The 23,667-nt window shown below is 40.4% G+C and overlaps 1 protein-coding gene across 5 annotated transcripts in view; it reads left to right on the top strand.

Moving 5' to 3' along the window:
- Window positions 1-23,667, top strand: part of CSMD2 (CUB and Sushi multiple domains 2) — a 1,291,405-nt gene that overhangs the window by 1,039,988 nt on the left and 227,750 nt on the right. For all 5 annotated transcript variants that reach the window (XM_068268938.1, XM_068268934.1, XM_068268936.1 and 2 more), the window contains 3 exons: window positions 2,526-2,728; window positions 7,574-7,765; window positions 11,579-11,717. In XM_068268938.1, the coding sequence (XP_068125039.1) occupies window positions 2,526-2,728; window positions 7,574-7,765; window positions 11,579-11,717 (534 nt within the window). The remainder of the gene's footprint in view (window positions 1-2,525; window positions 2,729-7,573; window positions 7,766-11,578; window positions 11,718-23,667) is intronic.

Genomic DNA, 23,667 nt, shown 5'->3' with positions numbered 1-23,667 from the left:
CAAAGCAGGTCACCTCACCTGACACCAACCACCTATTGAAAAAATGTAGTTCTTTGTGTTAAGCACTGCAGTTCCTGCTTGCTTAGTGTGCATTCCTGTCCCACTGTGTTTATAAAAGCCATGTGTACTTGTCATCTCTTTGTCATATTTACTATATGAAATGATTTTACACTGCCTTCTTTATTTAAACCTTTTATAAACACACTGTGGCAAGTGTGATAAGATTTAGTTAAATTCTCAGAAGAGGAAGGGCATGGATTGAGTCAGGTGACCCATGCACACAGAGAAAAGCAGATTGCGGTCCCTTCCCAGTTTTTTCTTGACTGTCTCATATGATTATGATGGGATAGGGGAGTAGCTTGGACAGCTATCTCTCCAATGATAAGCAGTAAATGGAACTAGAGTTCCCAACCGACCAAGTATTTTCAATGTATAAATGGCAGAGTACCGGCATGTAATGCACAAATGTACTCCTAACAGAAGCAGTGAAGACTAGCTCATTTGGATCATATTATTTTGTTCCAATGGCGTAAGGTTTAATTTTGCTTACAGCAGCTACTTTGTCTTTGCGTGTTGGCCTTGGGTAGAAACATCATATGGCTCACAGAATACAATTTTAGTTGAGGCCAGTCCATTCATCTCTGTGGCAGTTTTAGTTATATGGAGTAATGCACTTCAGCAGTAAAAAATAGAAAAGAAAAACAGTTTGGGATGTATTATGGCTCAGCCTGCCAGCATAAACAGATTTTGGCTATGTGCAGTTAAGCAAAAATTACCCTGCACAATCCTAAAAACATGCTTTTTCATAAGGACATTTCACAGAAAAAGAGCAGCTTTTACACTTTTGTCATGACTGAGTTTGTAAAGCCATTTGCCTCAGTACCTTGCTCGTTACAAAAGCTCCTCCACTTATACTTACACTACTGGCTCAACTATAGAGGCAGAGGTACTCCACACTGGATCCAGGAAGGGGTGATACCAGAATTCAACAGGCCTCTATCCTAGAAACATTTATTCCAGAATCTAGGGGTATATGCTTCTGTTTACTTACAGTACATGCTCATCTCTTGGGGCAGTAGAATTTCCAAACTTGCCTTTGTATTGTACCTGAACTGATGTAGGACAGTACTGTTAGCAGATACATTACTTAGAACCTGCCTGTGTCCACTTTTTTATTTTATTTATTACATTGAAAGAGTTAACCTACTGGGTTCACTTTTTATTTATTATTAGCATTGAAAGAGTTAATAGATCAGAGTTTTCTGTATACAAACAAAGCAGTTGAACAGCAAATCAAATGTAGCCCTGGCTCTCCTGAAGAGTACGCGGAAGCAAATTATTTTCTATCTGGATGAGCAAACACTGACAATAACAACACAGACTCAAAAAGTTAATTATTTATTTTTGATGGCAGCTGAATGAGCCAGATTGTAGGTCACAACGAAATGGCGCTGTGCACACTTCAGAGTTAAAATATAACCCTTTAAATTGAAAACAATAATATGGGATGTTTCATATATGTGTTACTACACGTTTAATTAATTATCTTACAATTTTATTTTATTTTCTGATGTGAATTAACTTAATAGCCTTCCTTTTCAACCGCCCATTTGTCTAAAAGGTCATTAATTTTGTTGCTTCGGCAATGTAAAACACCTACAGCTAGCATGCAGCTGGTTGAGTCAGAGTGGAGACAGAATGCTTTATCTGCATAACGTACGCTCTCTCTCTCTCTCTCTCTCTCTCTCTCTCTCTCTCTCTCTCTCTCTCTCTCTCTCTCTCTCTGCTAGGATGAAGAAAACATTATTAGAGGTCTATAAATATTACAGTAAGCATGTCCTGACTGAATTGGGGTGGATTCAGAGGGACTGCAGTAAGCTGTGGTACCAGGCACAAATATTACTGCTGAGGTGCAAGCAGGTTAATTATCACTAAGCGTTGCTTGTCATGAATTGCAACCATAACCCAAGAAGCTATCCATGGTGCTGAAAATGGGAAAAAAAACAGTGTGCACTTTCTTTCACCAAGCTGTATTATCCTCACCCAGTCACCCTTATTCATGGGAACTGAAGAGCAGAATGAAACTATTTGAGCTGGAAGGTTCTCCCCAACTCTTCACCACTGTCATCCTCCTACTCCCAGGGCACCGCTCACTTTTAAAAGAAATGATCTACTCTGGAGAAACACTTTAAAAATAAAAATAAAGAAAATCATCTAAAGCAACCATATTCCCCTCAGTTCTATCTTCCTGTATTTTTTAGCTATTTCTTGCACTGGCAGTTCAGGCAGAGTTTAGTTGTTCTCTTCTATACATGTGTTTTCAAAACTATTAAGACAACTAACAAAGTTCAGAGGGCTGATTTTTTTTTTCTTTTAAAACTTATGCATATTACAAACTGACAGTCAACCTAATCTAATTTGACATTGCTGCTGTGCTTGTAATTAAGATTTAGTTCCTTCAAAGTTAAACTTGTCTTTAATGTGTGTTCTTTTGTAAACACCTGACTTTTTTCTTTCCATCCTAGGTTACACTTCACTGTTTTCCACACAGAGGAAGTGCATGATGTGTTAAAAATATGGGATGGATCCATAGAGAGTGGAATTGTGATGAAGGAATTGAGTGGGTCGATTTTACCTCCTGATGCACACAGCACATTCAATTCTGTCACTTTGCAGTTCAACACAGATTTCTTCACTAGCAAACAAGGGTTTTCTATTCACTTCTCAGGTAAGCTTTATTTACTTGCATTTGGTTTTCTATTGTAATTGTGGATGCTGTGGGCAATCATTGCAATACACACATGTACAATCAATGCACAGGTTCTAGACGACACTCTGATATAGAGTGTAGATAATGTAACAGTGAAACCTACAGGCTGGAGGAATACATACCATGTATTCTTTACTGCTCATTCTCCTGGTAAGTTTTTTTTTCTACTATTTTCATTCATTTTTAAGCAATGGATTTTACAAATCACAAAATATAGTGTTCATACATTTTACCAGGCTATATTCAAACTATGCTTGTTGTGCATTTACATTTTCCAATACTTAGTGAATAGACCCGTGTATTGAATACATGGGTGTTACATATTGAAAATACCTGTTTTTAATAGATGTGCCAGTCATTTGATCACATAACAATTAAAGAGGAACTTTACTGAATATAACTTAATTAACCCATTCAGGTTCCGTGGTTTTCACGTGAGAAATGTTCACCTCCCATTCATTAGCCTATAACTTTATCACTACTTATCACAATGAACTGATCTATATCTTGTTTTTTCCGCCACCAATTAGGCTTTCTTTGGGGGGTACATTTTGCTAAGAGCCACTTTACTGTAAACGCATTTTAACAGGAAGAATAAGAAAAAAATGGAAAAATTCATTATTTCTCAGTTTTCAGCCATTATAGTTTTAAAATAATACATGCCTCCATAATTAAAACTCACGTATTGTATTTGCCCATATGTCCCGGTTATTACACCGTTAAAATTATGTCCCTATCACAATGTATGGCAACAATATTTTATTTGGAAATAAAGGTGCATTTTTTCCATTTTGCATCTATCACTATTAACAAGTTTAAAATAAAAAAAATATAGAAATATTTCATCTTTACATTGATATTTAAAAAGTTTAGACCCTTAGGTAAATATTTACATGTTTTTTGTTTTTTTTATTGTAATGGTTTTTTTATATAGTAAACATTTTATTTGGGTAGTTTTGGGAGGGTGGGAGGTAAACAATAGATTTATAATGTAAATGTGTGTTCATTTTAATTTATTTTTACTTTCAGTTGTAGTATTACTTTTTGGCCACAAGATGGCGGCCATGAGTTTGTTTACATGACGTCACTCTAAGCGTAACACACGCTTAGAGTGACACTTCGGGGAGGGAACGGCGAGAAAAGGCGCAGCTTCCGAGAGAAGCTGTCGCTTTTTCAGCGGGGGAGAGGAATCAGTGAATCACCATAGCCCGATACATTGATTCCCTGGCTACCGAATCCGCGGCTGGGAGTGCGCGTGCACGCGCGCGATCGGCCCCGGGAGCGCGCGGTAGCACGCATGGTCCTGGACGTTGTTTCTACGTCCAGGAACCAAAATAGGTTAATACAATTGCTTATTTCTTACAGTATAATTAATTATCTATTTGGCATTTGCCCATTGTAAATGTTTTCTTCACTATGATTATCAATCATTCTTAAATTGATCACAAGTGGCAACATAGTTACTGCTGGCAAGGTGCAACACTATGGCATGTGTGTTCTTAATTGAACAAAAACACCTGGACCCATATGCAATTGACCTTTTTTTTCTCTGGAGTATTCTACTAGGAGATAATTTTTCAGTTCCCTTTTAAAAATAACCTTTCAGCACTTTGCAATTGAAAAATTACCAAAAAGTAGATGACAAAATGCTACAAAAATTATTTGGAGTATTTTCTTGCTTACTGGTGGTTTAAAAAGCCTTTTATTTACAAGATGTGAAAATATCACCTAGGAGAAAACTCAGGAGAAAAATGGAATTGCATATGGCCCCTGGTCTCCCAGAATCCTTTGGGGCAGAATGCTGTGACATCATTGCCTAGGTCAGTGATGGCTAACCTGCTGGCATTTCAGATGTGGTGAAACTACTAATGAGGAATTGCAATACCCTGACAGCTCTAAGCATAACTCTGGGAGGCAAAAGCATGATGGGATTTGTAGTTTTGGCACAGCTGGAATGCCAAGGCTAGCCATCACTGGCCTAGGTTAAAACATTACTTGGAGGGTGGAATTACATACCAAAATACAGCTATCTATACTGTATATAGGAAGTGCTTTGATGCTGAAACCAGGATATTTAGTGTAAAATTGGGTATCCTGAATAATACTTTACATTTTACTATACTGTCACTGATGTGCAGCTTTAATATCCACCACTTGCAGATGTTTGTTGGTGAGTTTGTGTGCGCACTAATGTACTTTGCACATTTATTCCCTTGCGTACCGTGTTTTGTAATAATACATCCCCCCCATCATGTTATAATGCATAAGGAACACTCTTCACTAAAATTATATTCATGAACTTATTGCCATCAAGTGTCTCCTTCTCCCAGAAGACCATAAAAAATGCAGAGTCCTCTTGAAACAGCGAGAAAATAATGTTTCTCTAATATCAGATTAGATTAGAAAGCTAATCAGGCGTTTAGCCTCTGACAGGCTCCCCTCCCTGCTGAACCTGCACCTTGTAATATAGAAATGATGGCAAGCAGAAAGTTGGAGATGATTGTCCCCTATCTCTCGCTTGTCTCCGAGCCGACATTATGGTGCAGAATTGTCTCTCATAAATTGAATCTATGCCCACATGAAAAGACACTGCAAATGGAGGTGAAATGCATTATCTGCTTGCCGAAAATGCTCTGAGCTGCTTTACAGGGTCATTGATGCTGGTCTGTTGAACACAATAACTCTTTACTGTCTTTGCTTGTCAGACATATCAGGTATTCTGCATCAAACTGGAGCTGGTGTATAGAAAGGGGACAACAGAAATACCTGAACTGCCCAAAGTGACAATTAAATTATTGTTTTCTTTGTGTTGGGACAGCTAGGACATTTTTAAAAGCACAGATTTAGGTACTGGATATAAGTAGTACAATTTATCATATACAATACAACCAGTTTTGCTGGAATCTTCAAATTCTCTTCAACATATAATATAAAAAGTTTGCAAAAGAAAGAGTTTGTCATGGATTATTCTTTTAAAGTGACTATGTATTTACCCTGAAAGCAAGCTAACTTCTACTGCCATTACTATGAAGATTGTTGTCTTAAAATAAAGAGCTGCTGAAATTATCCCATTCAGTGACATTTTAAATGATTGACCTTGCCAACAATGTCCTCATCATATGGCTACATGTTAGGGTGTACATATCTATTATTTAGACTTGGGGAGCACTTGGAGGTCTAATGTCTTGTATGTGACATACTGTGTGAGGTGAGTAAGAGAGGGATTTTCTAGGTATCCACTTTCATCCCTATTGGATGGCTGTCACATGAGGATGGAGGTATTCATAAACAGTATATTGTGTGTTTGGAGACACTGAAGGTTCAAGCTGTTGCTTCTGCTGAGAGATGGGCAACCTCTGAAATAGGCTGATAACTTACAGTATTTTATGCTGGATGGTACTCTGCATCCTTGAGTTCAGTGTGCACCATTTCCAAATTCAGTCTTCGAAAGGTATTGCTGTTTCAAAGAACGGTTGGAGGTCTAAAGGCTCTGTGGTATCATCACTGTCTTAGTGCTGGCATTTTCAGGAATACTAGCGTGAGTTTATTAGCGTATATCAGTCTTCTACAGTTAAGAGACGAGCTAAGCTCACTCAGGCCTCCCATACCAAAATCAGACTTGTTGCTTTCACATTTTCCCTGTCAAACTCAGTTACACAGATTTTTCCCTTTCCACACAGTTGCTGGCAGCCTGTGTGTTTGTTTTGAAAGTCAAATTTAGCTATACCTGGAAGCCATTGGGCTTGATCTTCCATGATAATAGAAACAGTAATGTATCCTTGGTGTGGGATGCATTGTAAAGGCTCTTTAGCTTCAAGCTTTACTATATGAAGACTGGGTCCACTTTAAAGTTAATTATTCATCAAAATAAGGATGTTCCAGTGGCTTATTCTGACTTTCAATCATCAGTTTATTTATAATTACTTTATTTATAATTGCATATTTATTGCTCTTACCAACTCAAGTTAAAAGTGCAGTTACAAGTTCATTGTATCCTGTCTATCCCTAACACATGTCTGGGATAGAAATGGTACATCAGTATCATGTAGTATTCACAAAGATGCCCATTAACGATACAATTATGTGACCAATCAATCTTCCGATTTGATTGATAGGATTGCTCAGAAATGATCATCAGTCATACCACTAACGGATGCAAACCCACTGTTATTTGATTAGATCAATGAGATCAAACTGTTTTCTGGATTGATTCCATTGATCTGATCGAACTGAATAGCGGCTTTGCGTCCATTAGTGGGCATGACCAATCATTATCAATTATAACGATCTAATCGGACGATCAATGGGCCGCGGGATTGTATCATTAATGGGCACCATTAGTCTTGTAAAACCAGAAAGTCAAGAAGGTTTTATTTGGAGGGGGTTTTATCTACTTTTCTTAATATTGATATAGATATAGTACTACATTTTTAATGAACACAGAACAGAGATGGCACCTGCAATAATTCGGTTCTACTGTATTTGTGTTTGCTTTTTATTTATTTTTTTAAAACATTGATTGGCCAGCAATGTGTGGGGGTTAGATTTAGTCCATAATTAGATTACTAGATTACCTCAGGCCAACTTTAAGCTTCAGCGACTTCCCAAAACAAAACCAATAGCTGATTTCTGTTCAAATCTGTGTTTTGCTGTATTTTATTAGTTTTCCTCTCAGTTTAAAGTTATATGGATAGTTTAATTTTATTATAGTAGTTTAATTGTAATATTTTTTCAGTAAAATATAAGAACACAAAGAAATAGAACAAACAGAACCTCAGACTCCAAAACATGTATTTTTTACAGTCACCACAGCTACGTCCTGCAATGATCCGGGAATACCACAGAATGGCAGCCGAAGTGGAGACAGTCGTGATGCTGGTGACTCCATCATATTCCAGTGTGATCCTGGTTATCTTTTGGAAGGTGAACCCAAAATTAACTGTGTACAAATTGCTGACAGGTTCTACTGGAATCCCAACCCTCCAATCTGTATAGGTAAGAAAATCCTCTGAGACCGTTTTGTAATGTGGATAATATATCACACAGAGCTCAATTAATACTGCAGTTTAAACTCCTTATGTGGGTGCACACTGTCAGAACACACTATCAAAAGCTAAAATAATGTTTTTTCACATAATATAGCCTCGATGCATCAATTATTTTTTCTCAACATTGACATGGCTATCAAATACTTTTGGTTCTAAAATGTAAATTGAAAGTAGTATGCTATGTCTTATCTTGGGTATATTAATGAATATAGCATAAAATATATGTCATTCACTGCCTACTATTCCCCTCACCTCACCAGCATGAATGGACAGTTGTGACAGGGCGGTGGGTGAGGAGTGACCTAGAGTGTAGGCAGAGAGGATCAGAGACCCACACCAACTTCACCGTAAGGCTGGGAGCACACTTGTCTTTCACTTTTCTGTGCATGTTTTTCTGAATGCATTTTCTGCACACCATTTGAGAAAAACGCATTCAAGTGTGCACTAGACCATTGAAAAAAGTAGGCAGTTAAAATCTGACAGAACCAACAGGTTTTGGGCCAGTCCATTTCTTCAGGGGAGATTCTTAGGGTTTTCTTTGTTTTCAAAAGCATTTCCTGAACAGCAGTTGCTAATTGACAAAATAGAGTGCAAGTGAGTAGGGAGGCCGGCTGGTATCTTACTAGTTTGGCAGTTAATCTGCTGTTCAGGAAATTCTGTCAAAAACAAAGAAAACACTGAAAATCCCCCATGATGAGATGGACTGGCACAAAACTAGTCGGTTCTGCCAGATTTTAACTACCTACTTTTTTCGCGATAGTGGTACTTTAACATTCGTTCTCAGTTTTCCTATGCAGAAAATGCACAAAAAATCATACAAGTGTGAATCCAGCCTTAGACAGCATTCACACGTGTCTTGTTTTTGTGTGCATTTTCTGCACAGGAAAACTGAAATCCAATGTTAATTAATGGGCTGGTTCCAACTTGAATGCTTTTTTTTTCTCACATACAGACACACGGTGTGCAGAAAACGAATCCAGAAAAACATGCAGAGAAAACTGACAATTTTCACCTTTCACCTGAAAGAATATGTTCTCATAAAAAGGAACAAAATGAATACTAAACATCTGACATAAGTTCTAATCAATCCCTAATACCATATATTCAGAAATAAGACAGAACGTTATACTACGAGTGCCTATAGAATTAAAAATCCTGGCATGTGTGGTCCAATTATGGCCAATAACAAAAAATAAATAAAAATAAAATAAAATTGGATATTGTGAGTTCTTAAATGTTCTCTTAATGGCAACGTCCGGAATACTGATTGGTAAATGCATATCTATAATATAGGATTATTAAAATGCTTTATCACATTGTTAAAGCAATATATAGGTTGTTTTACTGCATAAAACATGCAAGTTTATTTTCTGTGACCCGCCTACATGCATTCCTTAAATCAGAGTGACAAACAAACACAAAGTTTGTCTTTAACAGCTCTTAATAATGTGTGCTTTAACAATGAACTCCGATAAGTGATTTTGTGTATCCAAGCCATTAAAATGTTTCATTAAGTAGCCTTGATGGGAGGGAAAATGCATAAGCTAATCTCTTCTTAAAGCTTAGGAGTCCCAGCATTGGGGCAGTGAATCTTACCCATTATTGGCTTGATGTTGCTTCTGTTATAAGATTGCAAGCAAATATTCCGAAATCAATAGCATGAATGTTCAACACGTTGATTGACTCTGGTAGATCAGACCCACCACATTGATTTTCCCGTCTGCTTGACATGAAATTCCTCTGTTGCTGCAATAAACACAGGCAAGTTCACTTGCTACTTAAGCTGATAAACTAATTGTAACAAAGGTTATTCCTCAGTCTGGAGCTGCTGGCTATGATCATTTTAGTGTTTGTTTTTTTTAATTGGTTTCACTGCAATAAATGCTGATGCCAGGCAAAATGATATGTAGTGTCCTGAAAACTGTTATTTTGACTTGCTACAAAGTCACCACAGTTTTACTTCTCCTTAGTTTAATCAGGCTTTTAATTAATCATTATTGTATCCTAGACATACATTTTAAATTTATTTTTGTACCATCTAATAGCTTGCCAGGAAATTGTATCCCTTCAATGTATAGCCATTATAGTGACTACAATGTGTAGCCACTATTTGTTCCTGCGGAGATTAAGGGTTAGGCACCACCAAGGGAGGTTTCTGTGTGAGAGTAGGGAGAGGTTCGGTCATAGTAAAATATCAGTAAATCTTACCGATATTTTGCTATATCAATGTAGTAGCATATCGGTAACACTACCAATATTTTATTACCGCTATACTGCGCCTTTTTCAACTTGCGTTTTTTTTCATAAGTATGCCTGTTATCTCCTATATATTAAACATGGTATGTATATTGATGGTTTACACCAACAGAAAGCGCTATGGAATATGTTTTTGTACGTGATAATACTAATTATCATAAATATAATTTGGTGACTTACGGCTAGTTCACAGGGCTCAGTTGCATTGCAGAATAATTCTGCATGTTAACGCACTGCCCATATAATTCTATGGACCTGTTTGCAGTACTGCATTGTAACGGCTTGTGTTAGTCTAGCCTGCTGCATACAGGCTTTCTATTAAAGTCCATGTCCAGTCTCCATTGCAGTTAACACTCAACATAACACATGTGTTATGCAACTGACCACTGTGAACCTAGCCTTAGGAAAATATTTACTCATCATTGGTGGTGATGCTCTGAGTTTACGTTAGCTTAGGCTAGGCACAGTGCTCAGTTGCGTTGCAGAATAATTCTTCTTGTCAACTCACTGCCCATACAACTCACTGCCCATACAACTCACTGCCCATACAACTCTATGGGCCTGTTCACAGTAAAGGGTCATGCATGCAGACTTTGCATTAAAGTCAATGTCCAGTCTTCATTGCAGTTCGCACTCATTTTAACGCATTATAATGCATGCGTTATGCAACTGTGAATCCAGGCTCACGAGTCTACAGCTAATCATACCAATAATTGGCAATAATAATTTGGCATCTCTTTGCACCAGTTTTCAGTATGCAATGTATAGATTTTAACTAATCATGGACAAAAATATTTTCCTAACACGCAAACTTCCACTAAAATGAGAAATAAAGGAAAATGAGCCGATCACATCTGAAAATATACCAAGAAGGTGTAGAGGATTGACTCTAAAGGTGGCCATTAATGGTTCAATTTTTAGTGAAAATTGTTTGAGTGATCAGAAATTCTGATTGGATTGGTTGAAAATAATCTCAGTTGATGGGCACAATCGATTATGGACGATCATAAAAATAGTCGTTCGATTGGATTTTTGTCAAACCAAAATTTGGATTTTCTTGATTGGTTGTGATAGATAGGAAACAAAGATAGGTTTGTTGATGGTGTAGTGAACGATTTTTCTTCCGAACAGAATTTTTGATCGCTCGAATTATTTTTCACTAGAAATTGGACCATTAGTGGCCACCTTAAGCAAGAACAACAAGACTAGCTTTTTGTATTAGAACATCTGTCCAGTTTTTTTCTGCTGTACCTGTCCCCGTTTTTGAATTAGATCATGGCCAATGGTGTTGCCAAGAAAAGAAAGTGAGGGTAACTAGGGGGACAGATGCTATCAAAATCTGAGTATCTTTGTCTCCCACACTTAATCCCATCTTGAAAAAATATGGCAAGATTCAGCTGAAGTCAGTGTATCATGAAATCATGTATACTGTATTATGTACAGTGAAATAAGAAAAATGATATGAAAGTAAGCACTTAATAATTGTATATACCATGTTTTGCAGCTCCATGTGGTGGAAACTTACCTGGACCAACGGGAGTTATCCTGTCTCCTCAATACCCAGAACCATATCCTCCACTAAAAGAGTGTGATTGGAAATTGACAGTGTCTCCTGACTATGTGATTGCACTTTCCTTTAACACGTATGTGCCTCTATCTTACTATTTTCTATCAAACTCTTGTTTCTCTATAGACCCATATTTAAAGCACACCTGAACCGGGATTAAATCTGTTGATTTTACATACTTAGTGCTTCTTCCAGCTTCTGTAGTTTTTGAGACCCCTCAGTGTCCTCCGGGTCCATTCTGTTGTGCTGCTGTCACCCCTAGTAAAAATCTCCTCCCCACCCCAGCACAATTACATTTCTTTATGAACCATGCATGCACAGAATACTTACTGGCACAGGAGCATGATCGAGGAGGACCTGGACAGCACATGTGCCACTTTTAATTATGGGTGACAGCGTCACAACAGAGAGGCATGGAGGACACTGAAGTAGCATAAGAAAGGTAAGAAAAAATCTTTTTTATCCTGATTCAGGTGTGTTTTAAGGGTCCCTGAAGTGACATGTGAGATGATAATATAAATATGTGTATGTGCTGCTGTCCCATTCCTCCATACAAATAGGCCGTGTTTTTTCACCCTTTTTTGTTCACACCCTAGGGTTAAGAGTCAGTTAGATCTGAATGGTTTGTACATAACAGAATGATAACTAATTACAAGCCTTTACATTCTTGCTTGGTAGAGAAACACTTTTGAGGTCAGGAAACAGATTAAAAGGACAGTAGCTCAAGACTGTCAAGCAATAAAGAACTGTTTTACCTGAAACAATTATACTGTAATATTAAGCTTGTATTGGTAGCTTTTAAGAAAAAAAATAACTATAGTACTAAAGATACTACTGGGGTTAGAGAAACAATGGAAAATACTATAGAGTCTTATTGATCTGGTAAAGTAAGACTGGATTAAACGATCATTTCTGCTTTTACATGGCAAAAGATCTTTGCTGAGTTATTTCATTAAAGACTGGAGTAAGTTTTGCTGAAGGTTTAAAGCGGACCCAAACCAAACATTTTTTTAATTAAAAATATTTAGTTGCACCACTCTGACACATACAAAGATAAATAAACACTCTTTCAAGCCTATGAGCATTTCAGTGCATGCTTTTCACCCTTCTCTTTTCATAGCTAGGGTTATACTGTGGGGCAGCCATTAGCAATTCCTCCATTGCCAGACACCATCTACTCCACCAGTTTGCCAGAAAAATCCCGGCTATTTGAAAGGAAGGGAGGGGTTCCTCTAATAAATGTAAAATATTTTATATTTGTCATCATGCAGCTGAAAAAAGGCTGCTATTTATTATTATAATTTAGAAAATAGATTTTATTTCTGAAATCTTGTATTTTTAATTTGGGTCCACTTTAAGCTGAGGTTCACAGTGGTCAGTTGCAGAACTGCAATGGAGATTTATGTAAAGAGAAGAACCGAGAGCCAAAATATAGTGTAGTAGGTTATGCAAGTGGGTTATATGAAAAAGAGTACAGTGATATACTCACAAACCAGGGTTACCTCCAGGCAACCACTGTATAGGCAGGTGAGGAGATTGTCCTGTCCTCACTCAGGAGTAAAAAGTCGCTCTCTGTAGACAGGAAGAAGATGGGGTATCCCCCTCCACCAAGGGTGGATATTAGATATAGTGTAAACGGGAACAGAGGCGCCAAAAGGATAAAAACAATACTTAAATGGTTTAAAAAATGCTTTAGGAGGCAGCGGTGGACTTACCTCCCGCAAGCAGACACAACAAGCTGTGCATTCAGAACAAAATCAATTTATTGGTACACTCCGGGGGGTAGTTGCAACGCGTTTCGCAGGCATAACCCGCTTCACCAGGCAATGATAAGAGGAGTACACGACTGGGGACAAGAGGCATAATTGGTGTATGTTTTCGGACAGTGTGTCGACATAATTAGACATCTTTGACAACAAAGATAAATGTACATGCAGTTAATAGTAAAAATAGCGAGCAAGTGACATATTTCCCATTATATAATATAATATTATATTGTTGCTTATTTTACCCACTCCTTCTAGCAACAATATAATATTATATTACCGTATATAATGGGAAATATGTCACGTGCTCGCTATTTTTACTATTAACTGCATGTACATTTATCTTTGTTGTCAAAAATGTCTAATTATGTCGACACACTGTCCGAAAACATACACCAATTATGCCTCTTGTCCCCAGTCGTGTACTCCTCTTATCATTGCCTGATGAAGCGGGTTATGCCTGCGAAACGCATTGCAACTACCCCCTGCAATGGAGATTGGAAATTGACTTTAATACAAAGCCTCCATGCAGTGAGTTGGAATAGCAAATGTATAAGCACTGAGTTGACATGCAGAATAATTCTGCAATGTAAATGAGCACTGTGAACTAGGCCTAGCACATGAAAGTTTGCTCTTTTGAAGTCACATGTAGGTTGCAAAAGTTATCTTTAATAGATCTAGGGAAGTATAATTTTACTTTAACCACTTCTGCAAAATGAGTGTTTATAAATGTCCTCTTTCTGCACCTTCAGTGCGAATAGGATGTCTATATAAACAGGGCCGGATTTGTACTGTTTACCGCCCTAGGCCAGCAATCACCGGCCGCCCCCTGACAACAGCAACACACACACACACACACACACACAACAGCACTACAAGTGACACACACACACCATACACACAGCACTGCACGTCACACACACACACACAGTATACACACACACACACACACACACACACACACACTATACACACACACACACACACACACACACACACACACACACACACACACGTCTTTTTACCAGCAATAGCAGCTTAGTTCCATAGAGTAGCCAGGGCCTCCCTAGATACAAGAAATAAGTAACCATGTGCAGCAAGATTCAAGAGTTATGTGTCCACATGCTGTTAGATAAAACAATTATGTATACACACACATCTTTAGATAACGGAATTCAGTAGTCACATGCCTTTAGATAAACTATTCAATAGTGATAAGTATCCAAATAAAATGCCTCCAGACAAAATAAGTAGTCAGGTGCCTCAAGAGAAAGGATATCAGACTTTGTTTCCCTATGGATGGGAAAGTGCAGCATTGCAATTTGCTTTCTAACTCACACAATGGCAGTCCTAGTAAACAATAAGCAATATTAGTACACACATACAGTATGTCAGAATGACTGCTGCTAAACACATATGTATAGCTGTGTGCACTCAAAGTATAAAAGCATATAAACCATAATATCAAATCACAGTAATCAGGTATCAGGAATTCTGTATATAATATGCATCAAGGGTCTGACAGACACTGACAGAAACGTCCAAGTACAGTCTAGGGAGTAATATGCAGGATGACCACAATATTTTTACATAGGAAAAAAAGTAAAAATCAGGACGTATAAAAACAAAAGGCATGTAGATTAGAAGGGTTACCGCAGTTTGAAGCCTAAGAAGTGTCCTCACGCTGCCCTCACAGCTGTCAGCCATTGAGATTCCTGGAGATTTATGGAGCTGAAGTTGGAAGATCATCAGCTGTTTGTGTCCCGACTCCCGGATCCTTTCCGCCCGCTCGTCTGCTGACATGTTATATGACACAGAACACATCTGCAGTACAAGGTTCCCCTGGCTTGCTACGCTGCCCGAGGCTGTATGCCGAGCTCCATATGTTCAGCGTGCCTTCTCTCATCATCACAGCAGTGAAAGAGCAGTACCCGAAGACCGCGCCATAGATTTCAAATACAGGAAGTGAGCAGCAGCAATGTCGCTTCCTGTATATTGCGCTGTCATTGGGCATCAGCTACTCACTTACCGCTGTGATGAGAGAAGGCACCGCTGAAGATATGGAGCTCGGCATACAGCCTCGGGCAGCGCAGCAAGCCAGGGGAACCTTGTACTGCAGATGTGTTCTGTGTCATATAACATGTCAGCAGATGAGCGGGCGTAAAGGAGCCGGGACACAAACAGCTGATGATCTTCCAGCACCGCTGTGATGAGAGAGGCGCCCCAGACAGCGCAGCTGCAGAGGAGGTCTACTGCTACATGGTGCCGGCGGGTGGGCAGGCAGGCCAGCGGGAGCGAAGGAGCGGTCACACAAACAGCTGATCTCCCAACTGCTACAGCGCCCCAGTCTTCCTGCCGCCCAAGGCCAAGGCTTTGGTGGCCTGCCCACAAATCCGGCCATGTATATAAATGTCTATCCTGCCATGGGAATACTCATGCACTCGCGTGCACATGCATATGCACTATAGCATTCAGCCTACGGATTGAAGTGATTAAATAAGTTCTCTATGGGTTCCATGCACAAAAAGCCTCTAGTTCACTAACATTTCAGCTGCTCTGCAATGTTTTCCTATGATCAGTGTGCTGTTCATACATCTGGCTTGTAGATGTCAATGCTTTACTTGCTTTACTGTATAAGATTATGTAAACTGTTGTGGGTCATTGGTTCCTGTTTTGCCTGGTTGGAGATGTGGAGAAAGACACTAGTTATGTAGAGAGCTGGTGAATCCTGTAAATAAACCTAGTTTTAGTTATCCTGCCTCTGTGACTACTAAACACAACAGTTAGTGTGAGGGACAAAGACCATCATGGACACAGTTGAAATACGCCACTCTAGGTTTTCTGTCTAATACTTTATATATTTGGAAATCTTTACATTAGCATGAACCAGTATGAACTTTCATTGAACTTGATACAAATGTTGAGGTAAAGCTGAAATGTATAATTTGCACACTAACATAATTAACATATTACCTCCTGGTCATAAATATAGTTTGCGTTATTGATTTTGCTCCTTTTAGCAGCTTGCACAAGGCAGTGCCAGCTCAAAAGCCATTTTTTATCAAAACAGTTAATTTCTAACAGCCGAATTTCTAAATTAGGCACACCAACTGAATAAATTGGGCACTGGGGTTCTGCCATTATATGGTTGAATTGTGACTAACGGCAGGGCAAGTGGTGGGGGTGATTAATCAGTGCCTCAGGAGCGGATATTCGCTGCATGGGGCTCAGCTGCATTCCTGCACTCATCTATCCTGGTTAGTGTTATACATCGGTGGGAGGTTATTGTTAGGCGTAGGTTGGGGGAAAATTAGATTAGGTGGCCTAACTAACGATACAATTTTCTTAACAATCTTTTACAAACAATTCTTCATATGAACGATCAAAAGTGATCATTTGTGATCACTAATGGAAAAAGATCTACTAATCAATCCGATCAGTTTAATGAAATAGATCCGATTTTATGATCCATCCTATCAATCTGATCGGATTGGTTAGATTTTTGTCCATTAGTGGTCCCAATCATTTCCGATCATTTATACAAAGAATTGTTTGTAAATGACTGTTTGACAAATTGTATCATTAGTAGCCACCTACAGGTGTAGGCTGGTGGGGGGTTAGGGGTAGGTAAGTGGTTAGTGTTAGGCATAGGTAAGAGGGTTTGTGTGAGGAATAATTAATGAAAGCCGATAGTAGAACATTGATAACAATAATACAGTTATCAAATTATGAAATCAAATTAACAAGTGCTCTTCTTCTATGTACGCATTTTTTATATGTATCAAAAAAAAGTTGCAGGTGTCCACCTGCGTCCCCATCTTCCACACACTGCACTGAGAAATCAATTGTAGAATAGTCTTTTCTTTATAGTAATCTATCTCCTCTTTGCTACTTTGTGAGATGTCCCTGGGCTAAAATCTGAGTTTTGGAAATCTGATCTGCCTGTACTGAGTCTCGCAGGTCATTTTTATTGAGTTTAAGACAAAGTACAAAGTAATCCAGGAATGCAGTATAGGTTTCTCATGGTTCTGGCAAAGAGGAGTTTGGGGAAAAGATATTAATGTCTGCACTGGACACTTCATGGAGTGAAGAACAGTTGTACAAAAAAGGGATTTTTTTTACAGTTCTTTCTGCATCCTTCAGTAGAGTGACAGAGTTCTTAGCTGACTGCAGTAATTCTATCAGATGCATGCACACAATGGCCCTTACACTGCCCTGTTATAGAGGGCAAAATCAATAATGCAAACTGTTTGTGTTATTGATCAGAGGTCCTTTTAAAGCTTTCTATGATGCACATTTTAAAACTAAACGTGCACTATAAAATGATTCATTAACACATAGCTTTGCTAGGGGAGCGCTTAAAAATGTGATTGAATTTGAGGTTGTAGACAGTACAGAAATATTAATATGTTGGCATTCATGGACGCCTTACAGTCTATGCTCATTTTATGTTGTGTGTTTATCACAGACCTGGATTACATTTTTTAGGGATAAAAGTTGAATACATTTGAAGTGGACTGAACAGGCAAAATGAAAAAAAGGACTGGTGTAAAGAAGATAATAATATATTTTGCTTAACCACTTCACACCAAAGCGGTTTTTACCCTAATGGACAAGAGTGATTTTCACCTTTCAGTGCTCAACCCTTTCATTTGCCAATAGCTTAACCACTTGAGGACCTAGGGCTTTACCCCCCTTAAGGACCGGCCACTTTTTTTCCATTCAGACCACTGCAGCTTTCACGGTTTATTGCTCGCTCATACAACCTACCACCTAAATGAATTTTGGCTCCTTTTCTTGTCACTAATAAAGCTTTCTTTTGGTGTTATTTGATTGCTCCTGCGATTTTTACTTTTTATTATATTCATCAAAAAAGACATGAATTTTGGCAAAAAAATGATTTTTTAAACTTTCTGTGCTGACATTTTTCAAATAAAGTAAAATTTCTGTATACATGCAGCGCGAAAAATGTGGACAAACATGTTTTTGATTAAAAAAAAAACCATTCAGTGTATATTTATTGGTTTGGGTAAAAGTTATAGCGTTTACAAACTATGGTGCAAAAAGTGAATTTTCCCATTTTCAAGCATCTATGACTTTTCTGACCACCTGACATGTTTCATGAGGGGCTAGAATTCCAGGATAGTATAAATAACCCCCAAATGACCCCATTTTGGAAAGAAGACATCCCAAAGTATTCACTGAGAGGCATAGTGAGTTCATAGAAGATATTAATTTTTGTCACAAGTAAGCGGAAAATGACACTTTGTGACAAAAAAAAAAAAGTTTCCATTTCTTCTAACTTGCGACAAAAAAAAATGAAATCTGCCACGGACTCACCATGCCCCTCTCTGAATACCTTGAAGTGTCTACTTTCCAAAATGGGGTCATTTGTGGGGTGTGTTTACTGTCCTCGCATTTTGGGGGGTGCTAATTTGTAAGCACCCCTGTAAAGCCTAAAGGTGCTCATTGGACTTTGGGCCCCTTAGCGCAGTTAGGGTGCAAAAAAGTGCCACACATGTGGTATCGCCGTACTCGGGAGAAGTAGTACAATTTATTTTGGGGTGTATTTTTACACATACCCATGCTGGGTGGGAGAAATAACTCTGTAAATGGACAATTGTGTGTAAAAAAATCAAAAGATTGTCATTTACAGAGGTATTTCTCCCACCCAGCATGGGTATGTGTAAAAATACACCTCAAAACACATTGTACTACTTCTCCCGAGTACGGCGATACCACATGTGTGGCACTTTTTTGCACCCTAACTGCACTAAGGGGCCCAAAGTCCAATGAGTACCTTTAGGATTTCACAGGTCATTTTTGTTTCAAGACTACTCCTCACGGTTTAGGGCCCCTAAAATGCCAGGGCAGTATAGGAACCCCACTAATGACCCCATTTTAGAAAGAAGACACCCCAAGGTATTCCGTTAGGTTTATGGTGAGTTCATAGAAGTTTTTATTTTTTTGTCACAAGTTAGCGGAAATTGATATTATTTTTTTTTTTTCACAAAGTGTCATTTTCCGCTAACTTGTGACAAAAAATAAAATCTTCTATGAACTCACCATACTCCGTACGGAATACCTTTGGGTGTCTTCTTTCTAGAATGGGGTCATTTGTGGGGTTCCTATACTGCCCTGGCATTTTAGAGGCCCTAAACCGTGAGGAGTAGTCTTGAAACCAAATGTCGCAAAATGACCTGTGAAATCCTAAAGGTACTCATTGGACTTTGGGCCCCTTAGCGTACTTAGGGTGTAAAAAAGTGCCACACATGTGGTACCGCCGTACTCAGGAGAAGTAGTATAATGTGTTTTGGGGTTTATTTTTACACATACCCATGCTATGTGGGAGAAATATCTCTGTAAATGACAATTGTTTGATTTTTTTTTACACACAATTGTCCATTTACATAGAAATTTCTCCCACCCAGCATGGGTATGTGTAAAAATATACCCCAAAACACATTATACTACTTTTCCTGAGTACGGCGGTACCACATGTGTGACACTTTTTTGCAGCCTAGGTGCGCTAAGGGGCCCAACGTCCTATTCACAGGTCATTTTGAGGCATTTGTTTTCTAGACTACTCCTCGCGGTTTTAGGGCCCCTAAAATGCCAGGGCAGTATAGGAACCCCACAAGTGACCCCATTTTAGAAAGAAGACACCCCAAGGTATTCCGTTAGGTGTATGGCGAGTTCATAGAAGATTTTATTTTTTGTCACAAGTTAGTGAAAAATTACACTTTGTGAAAAAAAACCAATAAAAATCAATTTCCGCTAACTTTTGACAAAAAATAAAATCTTCTATGAACTCGTCATACACCTAACAGAATACCTTGGGGTGTCTTTTTTTCTAAAATGGGGTCATTTGTGGGGTTCCTATACCGCCCTGGCATTTTACGGGCCCAAAACCGTGAGTAGTCTGGAAACCAAATGTCTCAAAATGACTGTTCAGGGGTATAAGCATCTGCAAATTTTGATGACAGGTGGTCTATGAGGGGGCGAATTTTGTGGAACCGGTCATAAGCAGGGTGGCCTTTTAGATGACAGGTTGTATAGGGGCCTGATCTGATGGATAGGAGTGCTAGGGGGGTGACAGGAGGTAAATGATGGGTGTCTCAGGGGGAGGTTAGAGGGGAAATAAACCAAATGTCTCAAAATGACTGTTCAGGGGTATAAGCATCTGCAAATTTTGATGACAGGTGGTCTATGAGGGGGCGAATTTTGTGGAACCGGTCATAAGCAGGGTGGCCTTTTAGATGACAGGTTGTATAGGGGCCTGATCTGATGGATAGGAGTGCTAGGGGGGTGACAGGAGGTAAATGATGGGTGTCTCAGGGGGAGGTTAGAGGGGAAATAGATGCAATCAATGCACTGGGGAGGTGATCGGAAGGGGGTCTGAGGGGGATCTGAGGGTTTGGCCGAGTGATCAGGAGCCCACACGGGGCAAATTAGGGCCTGATCTGATGGGTAGGTGTGGTAGGGGGTGACAGGAGGTGATTGATGGGTGTCTCAAGGTGTGATTAGAGGGGGGAATAGATGCAAGCAATGCACTGGCGAGGTGATCAGGGCTGGGGTCTGAGGGCATTCTGAGGGTGTGGGCGGGTGATTGAGTGCCCTAGGGGCAGATAGGGGTATAATCTGATAGGTAGCAGTGACAGGGGGTGATAGATGGGTAATTAGTGGGTGTTTAGGGTAGAGAACAGATGTAAACACTGCACTTGGGAGGTGATCGGACGTTGGATCTGCGGGCGATCTATTGGTGTGGGTGGGTGATCAGATTGCCCACAAGGAGCAGGTTAGGGGCTGATTGATGGGTGGCAGTGACAGCGGGTGATTGATGGGTGGCAGTGACAGGGGGTGATTGATGGGTGATTGATAGGTGATTGACAGGTAATCAGTGGGTTATTACAGAGGAGAACAGATGTAAATATTGCACTGGCGAATTGATAAGGGGGGGGTCTGAGGGCAATCTGAGTGTGTAGGCGGGTGATTAGGTGCCCGCAAGGGGCAGATTAGGGTCTGATCTGATGGGTAACAGTGACAGGTGGTGATAGGGGGTGATTGATGGGTAATTAGTGAGTGTTTAGGGTAGAGAATAGATGTAAACACTGCGCTTGGGAGGTGATCTGATGTCGGCTCTGCGGGCGATCTATAGTTGTGGGTGGGTGATCAGTTTGCCCGCAAGGGGCAGGTTAGGGGCTGATTGATGGGTGGCAGTGACAGGGGGTGATTGATGGGTGGCAGTGACAGGGGGTGATTGATGGGTGATTGACAGGTGATTGACAGGTGATCAGTGGGTTATTACAGGGAAGGACAGATGTAAATAATGCCCTGGCTAATTGATAAGGGGGGGTCTGAGGGCAATCTGAGTGTGTAGGCGGGTGATTGGGTGCCCGCAAGGGGCAGATTAGGGTCTGATCTGATGGGTAACAGTGACAGGTGGTGATAGGGGGTGATTGATGGGTAATTAGTGGGTGTTTAGAGGAGAGAATAGATGTAAACACTGCGCTTGGGTGGTGATCTGATGTCGGATCTGCGGGCGATCTATTGGTGTGGGTGGGTGATCAGTTTGCCCGCAAGGGGCAGGTTAGGGGCTGATTGATGGGTGGCAGTGACAGGGGGTGATTGATGGGTGGCAGTGACAGGGGGTGATTTATGGGTGATTGACAGGTGATTGACAGGTGATCAGTGGGTTATTACAGGGAAGGACAGATGTAAATAATGCCCTGGCTAATTGATAAGGGGGGGGTCTGAGGGCAATCTGAGCGTGTAGGCGGGTGATTGTGTGCCCGCAAGGGGCAGATTAGGGTCTGATCTGATTGGTAACAGTGACAGGTGGTGATAGAGGGTGATTGATGGGTAATTAGTGGGTGTTTAGAGGAGAGAATAGATGTAAACACTGCGCTTGGGTGGTGATCTGATGTCGGATCTGCGGGCGATCTATTGGTGTGGGTGGGTGATCAGTTTGCCCGCAAGGGGCAGGTTAGGGGCTGATTGATGGGTGGCAGTGACAGGGGGTGATTGATGGGTGGCAGTGACAGGGGGTGATTTATGGGTGATTGACAGGTGATTGACAGGTGATCAGTGGGTTATTACAGGGAAGGACAGATGTAAATAATGCCCTGGCTAATTGATAAGGGGGGGTCTGAGGGCAATCTGAGCGTGTAGGCGGGTGATTGTGTGCCCGCAAGGGGCAGATTAGGGTCTGATCTGATGGGTAACAGTGACAGGTGGTGATAGAGGGTGATTGATGGGTAATTAGTGGGTGTTTAGAGGAGAGAATAGATGTAAACACTGCGCTTGGGTGGTGATCTGATGTCGGATCTGCGGGCGATCTATTGGTGTGGGTGGGTGATCAGTTTGCCCGCAAGGGGCAGGTTAGGGGCTGATTGATGGGTGGCAGTGACAGGGGGTGATTGATGGGTGGCAGTGACAGGGGGTGATTTATGGGTGATTGACAGGTGATTGACAGGTGATCAGTGGGTTATTACAGGGAAGGACAGATGTAAATAATGCCCTGGCTAATTGATAAGGGGGGGGTCTGAGGGCAATCTGAGCGTGTAGGCGGGTGATTGTGTGCCCGCAAGGGGCAGATTAGGGTCTGATCTGATTGGTAACAGTGACAGGTGGTGATAGAGGGTGATTGATGGGTAATTAGTGGGTGTTTAGAGGAGAGAATAGATGTAAACACTGCGCTTGGGTGGTGATCTGATGTCGGATCTGCGGGCGATCTATTGGTGTGGGTGGGTGATCAGTTTGCCCGCAAGGGGCAGGTTAGGGGCTGATTGATGGGTGGCAGTGACAGGGGGTGATTGATGGGTGGCAGTGACAGGGGGTGATTTATGGGTGATTGACAGGTGATTGACAGGTGATCAGTGGGTTATTACAGGGAAGGACAGATGTAAATAATGCCCTGGCTAATTGATAAGGGGGGGTCTGAGGGCAATCTGAGCGTGTAGGCGGGTGATTGTGTGCCCGCAAGGGGCAGATTAGGGTCTGATCTGATGGGTAACAGTGACAGGTGGTGATAGAGGGTGATTGATGGGTAATTAGTGGGTGTTTAGAGGAGAGAATAGATGTAAACACTGCGCTTGGGTGGTGATCTGATGTCGGATCTGCGGGCGATCTATTGGTGTGGGTGGGTGATCAGTTTGCCCGCAAGGGGCAGGTTAGGGGCTGATTGATGGGTGGCAGTGACAGGGGGTGATTGATGGGTGGCAGTGACAGGGGGTGATTGATCGGTGATTGACAGGTGAT

This window comes from Hyperolius riggenbachi, chromosome 2, assembly GCF_040937935.1.
Source record: "Hyperolius riggenbachi isolate aHypRig1 chromosome 2, aHypRig1.pri, whole genome shotgun sequence".
NCBI lineage: Eukaryota > Metazoa > Chordata > Amphibia > Anura > Hyperoliidae > Hyperolius > Hyperolius riggenbachi.
Note: the sequence above shows the minus strand (reverse complement) of the source record. Positions and strands in the feature narration are given on the sequence as shown.